The sequence below is a fragment of the Cyprinodon variegatus genome, unplaced genomic scaffold, assembly GCF_000732505.1.
Source record: "Cyprinodon variegatus isolate N-32 unplaced genomic scaffold, C_variegatus-1.0 Scaffold369, whole genome shotgun sequence".
Lineage (NCBI taxonomy): Eukaryota > Metazoa > Chordata > Actinopteri > Cyprinodontiformes > Cyprinodontidae > Cyprinodon > Cyprinodon variegatus.
Window position 1 is genome coordinate 515139 of NW_015150822.1, and position 20691 is coordinate 535829.

At 35.3% G+C, this 20691-nt stretch overlaps 3 protein-coding genes across 4 annotated transcripts in view; 1 reads left to right on the forward strand and 2 right to left on the reverse strand.

Annotated features, from left to right (window-relative positions):
* On the reverse strand, positions 1 to 7862 carry hnrnph3 (heterogeneous nuclear ribonucleoprotein H3 (2H9)). The gene is made up of 11 exons (XM_015386491.1): positions 7789 to 7862; positions 6636 to 6728; positions 5710 to 5865; positions 5266 to 5406; positions 3845 to 3983; positions 2370 to 2563; positions 2039 to 2134; positions 1701 to 1816; positions 1193 to 1328; positions 626 to 682; positions 1 to 508 (listed from the first exon to the last, which is right to left on the reverse strand). The coding sequence occupies exons 2-11, from the start codon at positions 6721 to 6723 to the stop codon at positions 432 to 434; spliced, it is 1200 nt and encodes a 399-aa protein (XP_015241977.1). The 5' UTR covers positions 6724 to 6728; positions 7789 to 7862; the 3' UTR covers positions 1 to 431.
* An 822-nt stretch (positions 7863 to 8684) lies between these two features.
* pbld (phenazine biosynthesis-like protein domain containing) lies at positions 8685 to 14821 on the forward strand. The gene is made up of 10 exons (XM_015386486.1): positions 8685 to 8933; positions 9264 to 9363; positions 9582 to 9680; positions 9818 to 9927; positions 11140 to 11169; positions 11265 to 11353; positions 11509 to 11600; positions 11815 to 11898; positions 12735 to 12797; positions 14056 to 14821. Exons 1-10 carry the CDS (start codon positions 8850 to 8852, stop codon positions 14166 to 14168), a joined length of 864 nt encoding a protein of 287 aa, XP_015241972.1. The 5' UTR covers positions 8685 to 8849; the 3' UTR covers positions 14169 to 14821.
* A 1177-nt stretch (positions 14822 to 15998) lies between these two features.
* dna2 (DNA replication helicase/nuclease 2) overlaps positions 15999 to 20691 on the reverse strand; it is an 18874-nt gene continuing 14181 nt past the window's right edge. For both annotated transcript variants that reach the window (XM_015386485.1, XM_015386484.1), the window contains exons 21-25: positions 18913 to 19126; positions 18653 to 18742; positions 18365 to 18550; positions 18108 to 18254; positions 15999 to 17078 (exon numbers count right to left, since the gene is read on the reverse strand). In XM_015386485.1, coding sequence (XP_015241971.1) covers positions 17025 to 17078; positions 18108 to 18254; positions 18365 to 18550; positions 18653 to 18742; positions 18913 to 19126 — 691 coding nt within the window. In that variant the 3' untranslated portion in view covers positions 15999 to 17024. The remainder of the gene's footprint in view (positions 17079 to 18107; positions 18255 to 18364; positions 18551 to 18652; positions 18743 to 18912; positions 19127 to 20691) is intronic.

A 20691-nucleotide genomic window follows, 5' to 3' on the forward strand; every position in this document is an offset into this window, starting at 1 on the left:
TTTTTTTTTCACAGCACCAAAACAATGTAAATGTTCCTACTCGAATCCAAACATTTCTTTCTTTGCTCTATGCAAGAACCTCTTTTATATTTGTGATAATTGTATTACAATACCCAAATATACAAAATGTAAGAACAAACAGTCAAAATACAAATATGTTCCCAAGATACTAAGGGACTAGGATTTTGTTTTCTTACCAAAGGAAGCAAGTGTTTTCTCCTATATTAAATCTTCAGGTATGGTGTCGAAACAGAGCTGCAGGCTAAATTCTATGTGGGGTGAAATTGTCACAGCTCTGCACTAAATGATGTCATTTGTAACACAATAAGTGACTACCATCAGCTTTCCTGATAAGAAATGCTATAATATTAAAACAGGTGTTCCAAGACGCAGACAAACTCCAGGATTTATCAGAGGACAATTGGGGGACATCAGTACACCCCTCGTAGTCCTCCACTTCTTGAGCCTCCTCCTCCTCCGCTGCTGTAGTAACCGCCTCCCCCACGGCCTGAGAATGTAAAGGAAAAGCGTTAAAAGCTTTGCAATTCGAAATATATATATATATATTACTCTCTGGACTACAACATTTATTTAGTATTGAGGTGATTTATGATAGAGAACTCACTCATTTCAGGTGCTCCACTAGATGTTGAGTTAAGGAACAGCTCGATATAGCGATGCTCTGTGGAGAAAACAAACATTTATACTCCTGCTGTTTAATGTTGCCCTCCATCCACTCCTTCGACCAGTACTGCACATATTAAGGTGCTTTAATTGAGGTGAGGTTTTAAATGCTGTTCTTTTAGCCAAAATTAAGTCTGACTAATGCAACATACCGACACTAAAGTCTTAGTTAAGTAACATGCTGCTGTTTTTTTTTTTTTCCCTCTGGTGTTGCCACCAGAAAATGTCGACCGCTGTTTATTGATCATTTATTCTCCAGATGCAGTATTTATATTGAAAAAACTCAGTACAGTGCAGTATTTTGTTTATTTTCTTATCTCTGTCACTTATTCTGATATTTTTATACACTTTCTAAGGTCCACATTGTGTGAACACTTCTGCAATAATCTTTTGCTTCTGCCGTAACACTGTAATTTCCCCGTTGTTGGACAATAAAGGGACATTCTATTCTAAAACTAATCAGCAAGTCTCCTGATCATTAGTGAAAGGACAAAAGAGAGTCACATACGCATGTGATTCTTGTCTTTGGACATGGCCGCCACCGCATCTTCATGGCAGCGAAACTCCACATCCGCCTCTCCAGTTGGCTTCCCATTAGGCGCCATATCAATGTGGATCCTCAGTGGATTCAGTGGAGCAAAGAACTTAAAAAAAAAAAAACACAAAGCAAAAAAAAACTGTTGAGACTCTGAAATTGTGCAGCAGTATTTTCTATTATTAATGGCCAGGGAAAGATTACTAACAACAGAGTCTAACTTTAAATCATACTACTACTGCTCTACTAATTCTATAAAAAAACCAAAACAAAACAAAAAACATACATTTAACCTTTAAAATGGCTTAAAGGCTAGATTAAAATGACTAACTTGTTCCCGGAGACAATGCAATGACTCGATAGCCTTTTTAGCTCATATTTCACCCCTGTTTAAGAGAGATTGCTAACATTTTCAGGTAATACCCTAATACAATCATTAAATATCCGTAGGAAGTCATAAATCATTAACTAGTTATTTTACTTTTGCAATGTCGCCCTCTGTGGCCCGAAAAGGTAAACCCCTCATGTGCACGAAATGGCCACTGTGGAAACCTGAGCCACCATCAGACGGTCCACCATAACCGTGGCCTCCAATTCCTGGAAATAAAAAAACAGAATGAACCTCAGAAATTTACCAATCAGGATATATTATTTAATTAAATAATAACATCTTCAGACAAGTTTTAAAAACATACTTTGGATGCATTTTAAAATATAAGACTAACTGTAAAATTATGTTAGATCTTTAAAATGCAAATATATTACTAAAACAATGTTTCCTTTTAGCTATTTGTATTTATGTTATCCTTTGATCTTTACCTCTTCCTCCTCTCTCTCCTCTCATTCGGTCATTAAACATCCCATCACTAAAACCATAGTCATTGAGACCATTGTAGTTGTCAAAACTACTGTAACCTGGACATATAGCAAAAAGAAAAACAAAAAACAAAACATTAGATTGTACAGCAGGACTAATAAATGATATAGATGACACTTAAAAGTTTTCTTTGCATAATCACAGGAAGAAGAGAAGGACGATATATCAGGATGATAAGTCCATTTTTTTCCCCCAAACAAACTTATTCTGGGTTCGTAAAACCGTTAGTAATGGTTTCTCTTTCTAAAGGTGAATGTAAATACAGGAGTTTACCTCCTCCATAACCGCCTCCACTCCTCATGTTGTCTATCAGACCCACACTGCGTCCAGGCCCATAAAGGCTTCCCCTTGGGGCTGCTACTACAGGTCTGTCATAGGGCCCAGGCCTCTGGGTTGTTCCCCCCCGCCGGGGAAGGTCATAGTGGGCTTTGATCTCCCAACGGCTGCTTTTAAAGATTTCTATGTACCTGCAACATGAGAGGCCCAAGGAACAATGGGGAAGTAGATTAGACGCTTTAAGTGCAGAAAAAGCTAACATCTGTAACTAGCAGACATCACAGACACAAGATAAACATCCTTACACAGCTATAAAAAATATTAAAAAGGAAAAAAAAGCAAAAATATAAAACCAAATAAATTAAATAAATAAAAGCTGGGTTATTTGCTCACAGTTAAAGATGTCTGTAACAACCTCACCACTGAAGCTTATGGCCTAATCCTAACTGGGTGTTTAGGGCTGCTTTGAACTTTCTACTGAGCATCCATGAGATGCTTTGATGGCCGCAAACCACTGCATCTATAGAGGTGGCAAAATTATTTAAACCCTTTGAACTATTTTATTACATAACCTCAGACCTCAAAGTATTAAATTATGTTTTTTGTATTACAACAACCCATAAATGGGCACATTGTTAAGTTAAAATAAAGTTGTAGCTGTCTGTACAAAATAAATGTTTAATTTAGACCAGATGGAAATTATATATAAATATTAGTTTGAAAATTTGACAAAGGGTACTTACTGGGTTTAAGACTGGAATTTGACCAGGCAATTCTAACAAATATTAAGAATATAGTAGAATTCAGTTTCCATCCATCTGAACTTCTGGGTTATAAGGTTGCGGTTTGTTCACTAATGTTCTATAACTAAACTGCTGGTGTCTTAGATCTACTTAATACCTAAATAGGGACTTCTTGAAAGCAAGAGGATGCTGCAGGTTGTATAGAGTAAAGGGGGAGAAAACCAATATAGAAATGTTATTTATAAAATATTAATTATAAAGCATCTATTTTCTATTTACATCTATTTTCAGTCACTTTGTTAAAGATTTGTTTTGGTCCATCCTATTAAATCTCCCAATTACACATCCAGATTATAAACTCACACATTAATAAAAAAAAAAAAAGTTCAGAGGTGTAAATACGTCTGCGCTGCTCAGGATAAACAGTCTAACACCTTCAAACGTCACTGTCTTTAATAATTAGCATGAACTGTGCCCAATATAAACACCTTTACGAGCCCCAAAATTCTGTTCATCACAGGAAACCCAATTAAAGCCACTTTTATTAAAAACCCCAACCAGTTTTCCTTTTCCCCCTCCAGAAATGGTACAGCCCACAGACCCATACATATCATTCATCCACCCCTCAACCCATCTAAGTAAAACCACAATTATTCTAAAATGATCATCCATAAAATGCCATAGAAAAACCCAACCCAGTCCAGCCCATCCCTCTCCCATCCGTCCCACCTGTGCCCTATTCTTTCCTTGTGTTTCCCCAGAGCCTTTTCTGCTATCTCCTTTGAGGCAAACTGCACGAAGGCTTCCCCTGTGCTCCTCCCCTGGTAGTCCACTGGCAGAGTTATCCCATTTGGCACGATTCTGAACCCTTCAACCCAAGCACACATAAATACATAGGTCGGTAGGTAGACTGGTAGGAGAATTGAGAACAACACCCACTGCATCAGTGGAGCTTTGAGGATTAGTGTCATCAATGATCATTGTCAGCAGTACTCTGTAAAACTTCACAAACATTGTAATATAAGAGTAACAATTAAATAATGTCCCCAGCAGTAAAACGAAACAAATGTGGTTCTGGAGTCAGTATAAAAAGTTACAGTGCAACAACCGTTACCTAAGTACAGATGTTTAAATTCTGCTTACTACCCCTAATCATTTCAATATGTTTATGTGAGAGTTAATTTTTAGGTGTGATTGTTTGGTCTTCGCTCTTAATAGTTCAGGACTGATAGAAGACAGTCGATATTAGAATAATACTGACTCCAGATCCATTTTATGGGTAATGAAAAATTTGTAAAGCCAACCCAGCTCATACAATTTAACATTTCATAAGGCATAATCAGCGTCTTTGTAATATAAGTATCTAATGAGAATACAACTGTAGTTTATAGAATTATTTTAGAGACTCAATTTTCCTAATTTGACATTTTTATGTACTGATACCCATGTTTTGTTATAAACTTTACTTCAGACCTGAAAATCTAAGTTATGGTAGAAATACTAATAGTCAACTGAGGGAGCATTCTAGTTACGTGCAATTTCCAAAAAAACAACAACATATAAATATATTATATGCACCACTAATAAGTAATTGAATTTAAAACTAACTCTTTAACAATAATATTCTGACTGTACTAATAAGGTTTTAAACTATGATGGAGATAAAATGTAGTAAATCAAGTACTTGTTTTTGCATTATTTTCAAACTTTGACGTTTTTTAATGAAGTGGAATTTTGGATAGAAAAACTGAACTATAATGGAAAGAATTTAGCAAATTGTGATTTCTTTCTTAATGCTTCTGGATACTACAGTTACAAATTTTAAATGAACTGAAATGAATTGAGTTTAGACCAAATTGGACTTTTAAGTTGTATAAGGATCATACCCATTTGTTATACAAATTACCTTTAGAGTACATTGGTACATTCTAATACATTAGTACATTATAATTAGCTCCATAGGAATGAAAAATCACCCATTAACCAACATACTGTACATTTTACCTGTTTTTCCCTGTCTTTATGCACTTAACCAACAATATCATAATTTAAACACAGTGACTATAAACGTGAACAAATTTTCTCCACCCAAGACGCATTGCTCTAAAATAAATGATAAAAGCTACATAAACATTTCAACATTAGTGTACCTGAAAAGAACTGGACAATCTCCTCCTTGCTACAGCCAAAGGGGAGTCCTCTTAATTTTAGCATGCAGCCATTGCAGCTGTCAGGAGGAGGGCCGCTACGTCTCAGCACCCATTCCATTTCACTAAGTTTTGACTTAAACACTGTTTTAAACACATGAACATAGGAAAATATTAACACAGCAACAACTATGCAAGAAAGATAGTTTAAGAAGAAACACTGTCATATTTCTTCCAAAGAAAAATATCAAACAAAGAAAGCATATTCCTCGTATTTACATATTGACAACTAAAGCTCTGCAGGAAACTGGAGGAATTTGAAACAGAAAAGCAACACAGGAACCGTAAATAATTTTATAAATAAACAACAATGCTTTAGAGACAAAACTGTCCAAAAAAAATAAAAAATTTTAAATCATACATTTCAAAGGTTTATTACAGTTTTACCTTCTACGTATCTGTGTCCCATGTATTTACGATCCTTGGCAAGTGCATTCTTGTAATCATCAGCTGTTTGTAGCTCAACAAATGCCTCGCCGGTGGAACGACCCTCTTTAGTGTAGGTCAGACATACTCCGTCTGCGCCTCCCACAATGTCACAGTCTGCAGAAACATACGATCATTTCAATATTCTACTTACAAAAAGCCACAGCAGCTGATCAGATTTCAACAGAGCTATTAATAACACGCAACAAGTGTTTCTAACACCAACTAAACAGAAAGGTCTGGATGCAATGGCCTCAAAGAAAACAGTCAATTATGTACATTGATGAAAATTAATTTAGCCATTTAACACTACAACTGAGGAATCAAAACAATTCCCCGAAGGTGCTTGTCATTTCATCAAGTCATCATCCAGGGTGAAGGAATTGGACCTATACTAACAAACCAACAACTTGATATTGCAAGCTATTAATGCTATTAAATTGTTATGTCAATTACAAAAATTATATCTGTATTCCGTTTTTGTTTTAGGGTCTTAATCGTCAGATTATATACATTTCAACTGATCCAAATGCAGATCAGAACATAAACAAATACAAACAAGAGGAAAAAAACAAGGCAAATAATACAGGTATGGTGTGGGAATTTTAGTGATTAATTTTCTCCATAATTCACAAAAACACTTAACTATGAAGAGAAATAAACTCATATGCAATGTGAATGTAAAAAAAAAATAGTTTTTTTGCTTTCTGAAAGAAAAAGAAGCTACAAAAGGGACAAAAAAGCAACATACTGGTAGAAAATATGGATACACATTGACCTGGGGTCTTTTTAGTAAACCAAATTTCCTGAAACAAACACCTGTTTATCGTGATTAGCAGAACTCATAGTAGTAGTCTAGTTCAGTTGATATGCGTGTTTATTCTCACCAGAGAAGAAGCTAGCCACTTCGTCCCTTGAGCAGTTCCAAGGAAGTCCTCTGATACGGACCACATACCCATCATCATTTGAAGACATCCTTTCTGTCAGACAATAAAAGCCAAGAAATTTTTTTTAATCATAGAGTTCTTACACTGAATGTTATGATCATAAACATTACCATTAATTGTTGGGGTCAACTAAATGGTGATTGTGCTACTTAGCTTTTTGTACCCTTAAACAGCGTTTTAAACAAAGAAGTAATTTTCATGTGGCCAAATATTCAAATATTATTTAAAATAACCCCCCCACCAAATATAACCAAATTTTACAATTAACTGTGAAAGTTTTCAAAAATGAGCAGAAACATTGATTATGACGATTTTATGTTATCATTACATAATTTATGTAAACAATATCACTATATCATAGAAATATGGTTTACTGTCACAGTATACCTGGAAAATTCAGGTATAAAAAAAAGCAGGGGGAAACGGGAAGCCGTAAAACATACATTTTAAAGAGATTTTGAAACAAGCGAAAAGTAAATAAGTATTAAATTGAAATAATGGCAACGGATCAAACACACTTTGAATAATTCAGATTGAGTTTTTACATTTAAACTGAATAATAAGCAAAAGAAAAAAAAACAAGATCTGACATCGATTTCACATAAATCCAGGAAACATTAAATTTAATTATAAAGGTGAACCTCTTATACGGAAGTACATAGTGTTCGATTTTAGATGACAGGAGAAACTGCTTTACATTTCCACGCTATTAGCAGCCGTAGATCTAACGTCAGGTGTCATTAAGGTAACAACGCTCACCTTTAAACTCATTCAGAACGCTGTCGTATCTGCACCCATAAATAGTGGTTATTACTTATTAACAGGACACAATTTTAACATTTGAATGCATATACGCCGAGTTATACAGCATTTAAGCAAACGCATTTCCTCTTTCGAGCTAACGAGATGTTAGCTTCATCGGTGTAGCACTTAGCAGGCCAACTGCAAAGCAACGATTACAGCTACACCAACGATTCTAACTAATTTGTAAGCAAAAAACAGGTAAACTAAACCCGATAATACTTTTAAACGGATTACCAATCAAGTGAAAATCATTTCCAGACAGAAATAATACTAGAGTTGTTCTATTTACCCCGGTGTTTTCCAGCTCCTAGAATTTCACTATCAGGAAACGCGCTCAGGTAGCCTCTTCCTCGTTGGGTGTTATGTGACGCAAGGCAGGAAAACCAACTGTAAAGCGCAATACTGCCACCTACTGGCCTGGGGAGCTGACAGATCGACATGAACAACATGTGTTCTCTAAAAATAAATATATTTGTTCTATTTAAATTACAATACAATAACTCAATGCTTAATATAGTTGCTATGTTCAAAAGCAATTATATACTGTATTTACTTCTCAATTTAAATTTACCAAAAAGGTTATTGCTATAAATTTTGAGTAGAATAGACACCTATCTCTAGTTCTGTACCCAGGTGTAATGTGGACTTTAATGCAATATATGTCTTCTTTTGACCAAGGTTCAAGGACAAATAAAATCTCTACAACTGACAGCTTTCTGCTGAAATTTGTTTTGCCAAATATTTAGCTGTAATTTTTGGGCTTTTCATCGTGACCCATGTTATTTTCATTCACCATTCCCCTTTTCAGTTCTGCAGAGGTCTGCCGACAAGTCATTATTTAGTTCAAGTGTACTATAGAAATTATGCATGATGGTAACTCTTATGGACTGGACTAGGGCAGCTTTGTCTTAGAAGTTCCTTGCTCTAGTTGGGTCAATAAGGAGGGTTGTCTATTTGATGTAGCAGATGTTTATACTGTAAAACTAAAATAATCTAAACTGAATACAATTTACACACATACATACAGCAAAATATTTGAAATGCTTTTTTTGCCATTGTTGTTTTACTTTTTCAGGGCCAAACTTTAACATCAAATGTCTTTAATTTATATTTTTGTAGGCTGAAAAAAGCTTTTTCTGGTGCCAGTTTAGCTCCATATACTTACAACACCACTAACTGCTTCTGATATGCCGAACCAATGGAAGTTGGAAGAAGTGAGGGGGGAGTCGCTGAAGCTTCCAGTGTGCAAACCAAACAGAGAAGGTTGAAAGTCCAAGGACAGCAGCTCTGCAACAGACACCAACACTGTCCGCGTTGTTTCAGTTTAAGACGTATTATTGATTTAAAAAAATGGAGATTCCTGTTTATATGCTGGATGCCTTCACAAATTTACCATTCAAAGGAAATCCTGCGGCTGTCTGTCCACTTCTGCATGTGAGTTTGCATGTTTGTGTTGCATTATCAGTCAAAGTGTTTTAAAATTTATGACTTATAAACCATGTGACAAGAGATAAAATCTGATCCTATGAAGGATTAAATTGTTAATATCTCTGATTGGGATTAAATCAAACATAGATGCTTTATTGATTCAGCTACAGTTGTTGCAAAGTAAACAGTTTCAGGTTAAAGGCGTTACACTATCACACCACTAGTCTTAGAATGTGCAGCTAAACACACTAACCTTTGCCTGAGCCATTACTCAGTTGCATCATACCTGAGTTTATGTTATCCTGTGTTTTTTGTTTTGCTTTGTTTTTTTAACAGGAGCTGAATGATGATTTGTATCATAAGATAGCAGCAGAGATGAACCTGTCAGAAACAGCTTTTATTACCTTGATCAACGCTGCGGATACATTTACTTCTGGTAGCTATTTACATATAATTCTTAATAATTACATATAATTCCAAATTACTGGTGACATATACCTGCTGAGATTTGAATTGCTAAGAGTTTGGCAGTAAATTATTACTTCTAACTTGGTAAAAACTTTTCTTGTAGACTGTCTATGACAGTGAGTCATAGATAGGACTAAATGGATTTGCTTAATAAGACATCTTTTTTTTAAATCATATAAACAACAGGAAAAAGATTTCGCCTTAGATGGTTCACACCGACAACTGAAGTGGATCTGTGCGGCCATGCCACACTGGCCTCTGCAGCCGTACTGTTCCAGCATCAAAGTAAGACTCGTCTAATACACACATATATACACCATAGGCAGAGTGTCATTCACTGGAGATCTGTAAAATAAGTACAAATGTGAAGTACGTATGTAAAAATCTAAACAAACTGAAGTGTATCATATATGCTTCCTTAGATAATGTTAACCCAACACTGGTGTTTGAGACCAGAAGTGGAGCTCTAGCTGTGACCAAGAAAAAAGAAGGATATGTCATGGACTTTCCTCTGAACCCACCCACCAAGGAGGTACATAACACTGTCAAGAACACATCAAGACAAAGCTACAGAAAATTAGAAGAGATCTAGGTTCTCTCTGGTAGGTAAATTAATTAAGTATATCTTTATCATATATACCACACCTTTCACTGATATGAATACAGAGTGCTTTACAAAGTTAAAGCATTAAAAAAAAGAGAGAAAAAAAGAAAAATCAACAATTTGAGCAAAAATAAAAAAAAATCTGCATGCTTTCTGCAGCAGCAGGACACTAGCAAACCCAATGTTGCATATATATATATATATGAGAAAGGCTCTATGAAGGGATAACTATACTTTAAACTGTGTTGGTGTTTACATTTAGATGACGTATAAAATATACACTTAGAGCAAAAGTCATATTAGCATAGACTTAATGTTATTGTAAAGCAAGATACTTTTTAGCTGAAGAATACACAGTAACAGCATGACCCCTGTAAAATTAATGGGAAGATTAATTAAAGCAGGCTATAGCAGGAATGCCAGCCCAGGTCAGATAACTATAACAGTGAAAATCCCAATTTATCAAATTCTTCAAAGTTTAACTCTGGATATAACAAATTGTTTTAATATCTGACAATAAGAAGATGTTAACAAATGTTGAGAACTAAAAAAACACTAAATCAAAGGGAAAAGCTTCCCATAGTTATGCTAAATTAAGTAAATATAGCAGCACCAAAAACCTTTGTGTCCCTCTCTGATACAGTAAGATGCTTCTGTAGTTTTCAATAATGGATTAATAATGTGTACATGACAATATTTTCCCTCAATATAAAGGAAAATGTTTTCAAAGATCACAACCTATTCTAGTTTTTATTCTCCTTTTGTAAATCTGATGAGTATAAATTTGCAGGGATTCTTTGTGAATGAAGAAAAAGGGACAGTAGTGGGAACAAGTGAATTTTGAAAATCTGAAGATATCAGCGGTGACAGGGCAATGATCCTATAAGAGAGTCCTGTGTTTCTTTTTTAATCACATCTTTAACGCATACTTTTCCTGGTAGGTTTTATATACATGAGGTTTAAATATTGAAATGCTTTTATGTTATGTTATATTTTATATATATATAAAATGTGTTATTTTCTATATCAAATGTTATTTAACATGTTTTGTTTGCAGTAGCTGTGAAACATCCATGACAATGGATAAAAAATAAATCAAATAAACCTTTATTAAGATTACATGTGTTTTATATTTCACAGGATCTCACTGACTTTAAACATATCGTAAAGGTCAGTAATCAAACATGCATCGTTCACAAGCTTATCTGTTTAAAAATATCTCAATGGGCTGATTATATGTTCGTGTATGTTTGCATTTAATGCAGGTGACAGTGGGGAACCATCCAGTTCAGGATATCTACTTGAGCCGGGAAACAAAGAAGCTGTTGATTCGACTGTCGGACAGCTGTGAAAGGTCACCTTTTAAAACCCTTTATTTTGAGGAAGCATGCCAAGAAAACTATCCCAACTCCAGTCAGAATTTCAAGACACTCCCATCTCTGACCTCCTGCTCTTCTTTCAAAAAGCACTGAACAAAGTATTTGGTGTGTATGTGTGTAATGTCTCCAGGTCAGTGCTAACCAGCCTGAAAGTCGACCATGCTGCTCTTCTGAACAGTGACTGTAGTGGTAGAGTCCATGGCGTGATTGTTACAATGAAAGGTAATCAAAAGCCATTTCCATCTCTCCTGCCCTGTCAGATGAGTTGCACCTGTAAACATTAACTCTCTGACTTAGAAAAAAATTTAAATAAAAAAAAAACTTGCCCTCAGTCGCTTATAAATATAACCAATACAGAGTTATTTAAACTCTTTAGGATCTCAAATGAAGTTAATAACTACATCTACTCCTTAACTTATTTTTATTTTGACATCAGGGTCCCCAGACTGTAAGCCAGGATTTGACTTCTACTCCAGGTACTTTGCACCGTGGGTTGGAATCCCAGAAGATCCTGTGTGTGGTAAGATGAGCCCTGCTACAGACATGGGAGGTTCTGTTTTAGGTTCTGTAGAACTGGGGCCAATGTTATGGCCCCTGTACTGAAGACACAATATACTCTAATGATGAAATGTGCTGGAACAGATACAGTGACTGATAGCTCCTTTGGACCCATTTCATTTCTTTCTTTACAATTTAGTTTCAATTAATATTTAAAGATTAAGGTGAGGGATTTAGTCCCATTTTCATGAGCTAAATATTATTTTGAACCAAACAGAAAACAAATGCTAAATTGTTACAGCTGAATGTATCAGTTGTACTACAGTTCTAATTATAATTTGTTAAAACTGGTAATTGTCAATTAAGATAAGTGAAAATATAAAATAGTCCTGATTATAATTGTGCATTGACCTAATATTGCAAAGAATAGCTTCATTTTTATCTTTAGTAGATATTTATTTAGCATCTGAGTATTTATATTGCTTTTTTCCCATGGTAATTCATTTTTGTAAACTTTAGGTAACTAAGATAAAAATAAATAAATAAATTTCCAATTGGAACAACATAAACTCTGAATTGAATTAAATGAAGTGAGGATATCTTTGGTTCTTCCGCAGTCTTTTTAGTTTACTTTTTTTTTTTTGTTCCGTGATGTTCTGTGCTCCCATTAAAACATGCTGGCCCCCCTAGGAAATATGATCTAGAACCGCCACTGCCTACAGATAACCCTGATTCTGTTGTAGTGTGCATCCTAATCAAGTTCTATTGTAAGTGCTTAAAGCTTAAAAAAACATTTCTTGAGTAAGGCTGACACATATTTTATGTTTCATCTGAAATACGTACCTTCTGCTTTTTTAGGGTCAGCCCACACTGTACTGGGGAGCTACTGGTCAAAAATACTTGGAAAAAAGAAAATGCTTGGTGAGTTCTTATAAACAGCAGGTTCTGTTTTTTGTTTTGGGGGATTTTCTGTCAAGGCTCTGGGTTGTCCTTTACTGGGACTCTCATATGACAATTTAAGTTTGACTGTGAAGTCAGATATTGACACATGGGAAAAAAAATATACATATAAACTGTTGTCCTTAATCAAACACAAATGCTTACCACATTTGTGTTGATCCCTCTTCATTCTGATACCTGTAAGTAAAAGCCAGTACAGCTTGTTAACTTAAGAAATCACTTTATCAGTAAAAAAGGGTCTGTGTCAAATTTAATCTCAATAAAAATATGTCTGTTCTCAGATATTTGTATGAGAAAAGCAGTAAACAGACAGCATAATCTACAAAAAGTAACACATTAAGCAGGAAAGAGGGAAAGTTCTAGAGAAGTTTAAAGCAGGATTAGGTGCAGGAATCTGTTGAGAAGAAGAGTAGCAAGAAGATAACGATGAGAGTTTATGTTTAAAGTTTGACCCAAAACATTTAGAGAGATGATAAGGAGATACATTCATGGGAACCCTGAGAGGAAAACTGTTAAATTCCACAGAAGAAGATGGGAATGGATTCCCTTTAAAGCAGAACAATCTTGACCATACAGCCAGAGCTACAATGAAAGGGTTTAGATGGTCCAGTTCAACTTCAAATATTTCTTAACTCAATTGAAAAATCAGTATCAATGTTTGAAAGTTGAGATTCATTATATATTTATTTCAACTTATTTCAATTCAGTTCACTTTATTTATATAACACCAATTCACAACACGTCACCTGAAGGCACTTTCTACATACAATACAGTCAGATTAGTTAAGAGTTTCTTTCCAGGAAAACCAGTTGACTGCATCCAGTCAAGAACTTGTTTTCTTAGAATCATTTCTAATTTTTGCAATATTCTGGAGATGAAAGAAGGAAATTCAAGAAGCCCCTTATATATGGAATTTACATGAGAGATTTATAATCTGAGATCAATTTAATCCCATCCAAATGAAGTGACTGACTGATATGCTTCTTTTCAGAGACTCTGTTCCAAAGACTATAACTTCTGCTTTATGTGCATTTAGAAGCAGAAGGTTGCCACACTGAGATCTAACAGGACAAGTACAGATACAAGTCAATTATCTGACGCAATGAGAATATCATTAGTGACTTTCACCAGACCTGTCTCAGTGCAATGATGAGCTCTAAAACCTGATTGAAAGCCTTCAAAAAGTTCATTATGTTTTTAATCTTTCCATTTCCGTAGCTTACCAGTGCTCGAGTCGTGGTGGGGAGCTGGATCTTGAAGTGAGAGATGATGGACGAATCAACATAGCTGGAGAGGTTACCAGTGTACTGCAGGGAGTCATCAGACTGTAGAGACAATCTGATGAACAGGAAGTCAATGTGAACATTCAGAACTAATACTAATTTGATGGTTTTAAAGATAAACAAGAGATTTAATCGCAACTGATTGTAGTAGTGGACAAAGTTCATTAACGTGAGTAAATCATTAGTCTCATGTATGATGATTGAATTACAATTTCTTGTAATTAATGGTTTGATGTAGTAGAAAAAAAGGACACAAAATCAGGATAAAACAAAGACCCTGAACATTAATGCTTTTTATCTTTATGGAATAAAGGGGCAGGTTTACACAAAGACGTTTTTAAATTCTTGTTCAAACTGGTTAAAGTTTAAGGATTAGTTCCTTTCAAATAATTTAAGGAAATTATTTGAAAGGTCTTTAAAGGTCTATTATCCTGAACTAATATAAAGTTGGAGAGAGAAAAAAATGACTTTAAAAGCTGATAAGATATGTGATTACCTCAGAAGGAATGGTTGGTTTGGACTTAAACAAGTTCTGCTTTTAAGAAAACCTCGCTGGGTGGAAGAAAATTCATTTGGGTTGGATTGTTGCATCATTTACCCGAAGCCAGGTCCAACCTGGTTCTGTTGTTCTGTTTGATTTTCAAAACTCAGCTTTTCTGTAAAGAGTCGTCACATTGCCCCCTGCCCTCAAATAAAAATAAACTCTTGGACGATAATGAACAATCTTTGACTACTTGGCTCAAAACACCATGTTGCAGCAAACAAAGCAATTTCACGAGGTCAAACGTTGTTTACAGAGTCTGTTTACGGTCCACCTGTCTTATAGCTGGATGAATACCACAAGTAATCTAATGTTACCTGTTGTTAAAAAAAACTGAAAGAAAATGGTTATAGCAGACGAAGAACCACTAATCTGTTTGATCAACAAATTCAATTTCTTTTGAATGTCAAGTTTATTTATTATATGGGGATTTACAACAAAAGTTGTGTTTTGGTACTTCAAAAGAAACCAATCAAATTTAGATTAATATTATAACTAGATTAATCCAATTAGGGACATATTTTAAGTCAATTATATTTAATTTAGTTCAATCCTTATTATAATTAATTTATAAGCTAACTAAAATAAACTAATTTATGCTTTTCTACAGACTGCTGAAAAGTTTTCAAAGGGAATTTAATTTAATGCATCAGCTCACTGAATTTGCTGTTTTTTCTTTTAAACAAGAATATGACTGGACAGTATATACCACTACTGTTAACTTTGCAATAAGTTGCAAATTGGCTAAATACTTTAAGAAATATTGAGAAAGTCCTGCACAGTAATTACTCTACACAAACTGAAAAATGTGTTCCATTCCAAACTAGTGTGTTCTTGTTGATTAGTTATAAGGTTTTGTCAAGAAAACACACATCTATTCACTTCCACTTTTAAGCCCTTAGAGGACTTTACAGGGGTTCTGCACATATTTGGGATCAGATAACTGATCTTTTTGAGCATGTAAGGTCCCGCAGAGCATTCTGAGGTTAAAATACAAATAAAAAAACATACAAATAAACACAGAGTTAAGTCATTAAATATATTTTTAGAAGGTGGCCAGTCTGTTGCATTTCAATTTTTTTTTATTGGTTAAAGGCTGAACTGTTTTTGAACAAATGCACAAACATTTTAGCAAAAGGATTATCAAATAAATAATGTGCACAAATAAGGAATAGTTGTATTAACTATACATGTAAATAACTGCCTAATGCTGCCTAATGGTAAATCCGCCCGTGTGTGGATGTGGTGCTGCACACAGCTGAAGGGTGTGTGATGTGTTCATGAACACAACTCATACAAAATGCAACAAAAGGAACAAACCACTTTATGTTTAAGAAACATTATTTATTCACATTAGACAAAAAGATAACATTAAGAAGACAAAAGTTTAACAAAAAGTAAAAAAAGACCAGTCATGTGAGGTCACCCTAAAAATAAAAGAGGTAAAAAGTCAGGAATCCTCCTTAGCAATCTAAATTCATAAATCTGAAACAACAAATGCATGGTTGGACAGCTAGAACCAACAGTTCAATTCACCTATGGTAAACAAAATTTTTAAATTTAAAATACACTACTGGTACCTCTGGATAAGCGTTTCTGTGCAGTTGGACAAAATTGTATACAAATGAAAAATCTGTTGCTAAGCTGAGAAATCAGAGAACAGTTTGGTGTTAGCTCTCACTAGTAAGGAACCAGGTTTCATACTATAAAGCCTGGGGTCCCATTACTGACAGTTAAAAATCCAGTTACAGCATCAGGTTTTAACATTAAAGGCCTGCATACACAACACAACAAAGTAACAAAACTGATTTTTCAGTTAACAGGACTTAAATTAAATTGAGGCTTATAAATAATGAGCTTATATTTGCTGTGGAAGCATAAAATGATGGATTTAGTACCAGTAATTGCACCTAAACTATCATTAGTCCATTAGCAAGAAACCCCAAAGCAAATTGTTTAAAGTATCACAGTGTAATTATTCACATATACCATCAGTAAAAGCTGCACAACTGTTATAGTTCTTCAATATCTTAGAATTTTTGTTTCACATTAGAAGTTTAAGGCTTCAAAATGATACAAAATTGACTAAAATCAGCTAATTGGACTGAATTAAAGATTTGAGATATTTTCAGATCAGGAAAACAAAATCACCATTAAATGTTAGTTCTAATGCAACCCAACTAATATTTTATTATATATTTTAGTTTAAAGTAAAACCAAGTTTGCAAATCATTAACAATTTGTGTTTATTATTTAATAAAGAGGCTCTGTGGCCTTCTGATGAACATCCAACCATCAGGGAGGAAAGGCCTTCAGCCATTTCCCTAGAAGCCAGTGAGCTGAAACCAATGTGTGGTCCTCCCTCAGAGGTTCATGCTGGGTAAAGCCTTGTGAGCAGCTGGTGGGAGCTGGATGATGTGAAAAATGGTTAAGGAGAATAACACAAAAAAAGAAACTGCTGAGCACCAGTTAAAAATAGAAAAAAAGACAACCTATACGGAAAATCTAAAATATGTGGACTAAGAATGGACATTATGACTGTCTAGCAGGGGTCCTGCACCCCTGAGGGTGCGATCAGATGCAGGTGTGATCACACCCAGCTCGTTTGGCACAAGGGTTTACAAAATGGTGACAGGAGACGGTTTTCAGAACCATCGTGATGTGATCGCTGCGGTGGATGGAGGGCCGAAAGGGACAAAATTAAATGAATTAAATATATTAGACTTTATGTAATAAACAAAATGTACCATTAATGTACCATTTCATGAAATGCACAAAAAACAACCCAATTAGACAATAAAATATAAAAAATAATGAAACTAAATGTCAATTAAACAGATATAAATATATTAATTATTATTTATTTGCATTTTTAGGAGGTCACCAGTCCCTGGCATTGTTATTTCTTGGTACCACAGTCCAAAATGTTTGAGAACTCCCAATCTAGCATATTCAATCCTTAAACCTGCACTAGTGCTGTGTAAATCATTCCTGGAGCATAACCTATTTGTACCCAGCTTCATAATGCTGCTGAAGAGGCCATCAGAACATATGGCTACCATTAAGATATTTACACTTTGGGTGCACAATAGAAAATGATGAGATGGGAACAATACTGCAAAATGCTGCCTGGAGGAAGAAATTAGTTTGATGAATCCACTAACATCAACTTAAACCCTGTTTCCGCTGAACAGAGAAATCATCCAAAAGTCTGAATATACTTTTGACTTACAAAGTTTGTAGCAATATATATCTACCAGTACTATCAATATTACACAGAATTACATGGCCACAATCTGTTTTGCAACTTTACCGCTTCAGAATGCCAATCGCTGCTTTTTAAACACACCATTGTACGGGCGCAACAATGGAGAAATAATGCTTAGTCAGTAGCCATAATGTTATGCCTGTTCACTGGGAGAAGTAAATATTCACCAAAAGGATATCATGTTTTCCTGATGAAGATGTTGGAGCAGTTTTTCCACCGGTGAGTAGCGTCGCAGCGTCGTAGCAGAGCCCACCATCAGCAGCTTGTGTTTGGCTCGGGTAACAGCAACATTCAGGCGCCTCCAGTCTTTTAAGAGCTCCCCCAGCTGAGAAAAGCAGGACACAATTAGGACAGTCTTCCAATCTATGCAACTTTCTTCAAAAAGTCAGAAAAAAATTTTGGTAGAAATCAGGAGCTGAAAAGAGAAACACCCACACTTCCTTCCTCAGCTGTGCTTCTGACAAACGACAAAACAATCAGACTTTTGTCTCGTCCCTGGTATCTGTCCACCGTATTGACCTCCACCCCACTGAAAGCAGAGGACTGCAGCAAAGCTGAGATGCTCTTTAGCTGCTGCCTGTAGGGGGCGATCACGCCGATATCTGCAGGTTTACACCCAGCCTGGTAGACAGAGACAGTTTAAGGCCAGAAATAGGAACACTGATTTCTTTACATTACTTATATATTTATTTAACTCTGAACAGAATTAAGAAGCAAACTAACCCTGATTAGAAGAGACAGAAGCATATGTATGAGAGCAGCTTCAGTGTGATTGCTCACTCCTCCTTGTTCCACTGACTCCAAGGCAGGAACCTGCAGGAACCAACACTTTTACATGTAATACAACTTAAACCCAAGCTGCATGTATAGCATCTAAAAAGATCTGCATTGTGTAATGCATCATCTGCATATTTTCATGAAGTATGAGTCGCTTGATGTTTTTTTCTTAATAAATCCAATCTGGGTTTTTTTTTTCTACAAACCACTGAGCAGTCCAAGAAGCAGACAGGATTGCTGGGCAGCAGTGTGGTCTGTAACCAGGACAAGTCCAACTGGGGACAAGTCTCGGAATAAGAAGTGAGCTCCGATTGGACGGAAGGCAGAAGGGGAAGCGTGAGCAGAGCTGAAGCCGTCCTCTCCGATCCACACTCCAGTCGCCCATCATACATCAGAGAATTACTCAGAGACATGATCTGTCTAAATACAAAGAACAAAAGAACAATGGAGAAAAAAAAACTGTTTTGTAGTTATTGATGATAAAATGTGTTCAGAAGAGTCTAACAGCAAGTTAGAAGATCCATGGAGCTTAAAAATAAACAGTTTTCCAGCCCATTAAGCTTCATCACTTTGTTTGAAAATGAAATTATTTAAAACATAAATTAATGAGCTGTAGTTGCTTTCCAGAGACAATGTGAGGAAGCATTTTGAAGACCTTACATGAAATGTTTTACAATTTAAAAAAATGCCCTGAAAAATCTGTTTTCAGAAATGTTTTCTGCAAGTTCAGAAACTGAAAAATACCGGATAAAAGACAACATATACCGGTATTTTGAAAGCAGCGTCTCTGTGTGTTAGCAGCAAAATAGTATAAGTGCTCCTGCTAAAATATGAGGCTTTTCTTAGATATCTAGATCACATTAAACTTTAGACCTTAACCAATTTTAACACAACCTAATAAATAATAAAGAGAAAAAATATTATACCAATTGTTTATATATATATATATATATATATAAAACTCTGAAAAGTGTTATTTGCATATGAATCAACCTCTGTACTCCTGTTTCAATGAATCAGGGCAATCAACACCTTTTAGAATTGACCTAATACGTAAGTAAAAAAACATCTCAGCATAATTTATCCATTGGATGAGATGATCCTCTTTATGAACAGGCAATAAACATAAAAGCAATTCAAAGGTACAAGCGGAAAAGATTCAGAGCTCTAGTGGGAGAAACTACTGTGTGTGCAACGTGTAACAATGGCCTTTAGAAAAGAGTGACAAGATTCAAATTATTGTTGAAATGATCCCATCTGGAGTCAGTTTTGCAGTTAAAAAGCAGCCATAAAATGTAAATGTCCGGCCTACTATCAACGATTGTTTGGAAAGCCAAAAACTTCCTTATGAACTTGCCATCCCCATAATAAAAATATGGTGGTGGCAGCATCATGCTGTGGGGCTTCCTCACCTAAAAGTGACGGCAAAAATGGATGGAGCTAAATAAAGAAATCTGCGGGGTACGATAAATTTCAATAAAACATACCCACATGTCTGAACTTGTTAATGTAAGTCAATACGGTCAATAAAAGAAAGGTTAGTCTTTGTTCCTTGTTAACATATAAATGTTACATATCTTCTATAAGTCTGTTGTGGAGACTGATCTGTCACTCGATCATCTGCTGGGATGACAGCATCAGATCATATGACTTTTGAAAGCTCAAAAAGCTAATTAAGAAGGCTGTCTATGTTCTAGGAACTCCTCTAGAACCTCTGGAGATGATTTAAAAAAGAGGAATTCTTCATAAAGTGAAGATGATCATGGACAGCAGTGAGTATCCTCTTTAGAAGAGAGGCTTCCCCAGACAGACCACTACAGAAGAAACTTCCTGCTTACAGCAATCAACACCTAGAACAACTCCATGAAACAAAGAGCTATCCGAATAGTGCCGATAGTAAGGAAGGAGATAGCAGGTGGAATAAGGATATTTCAGTCAACATAGGGACCTAAATAATAGTAAATAATAAAGGGTAAATAATTATG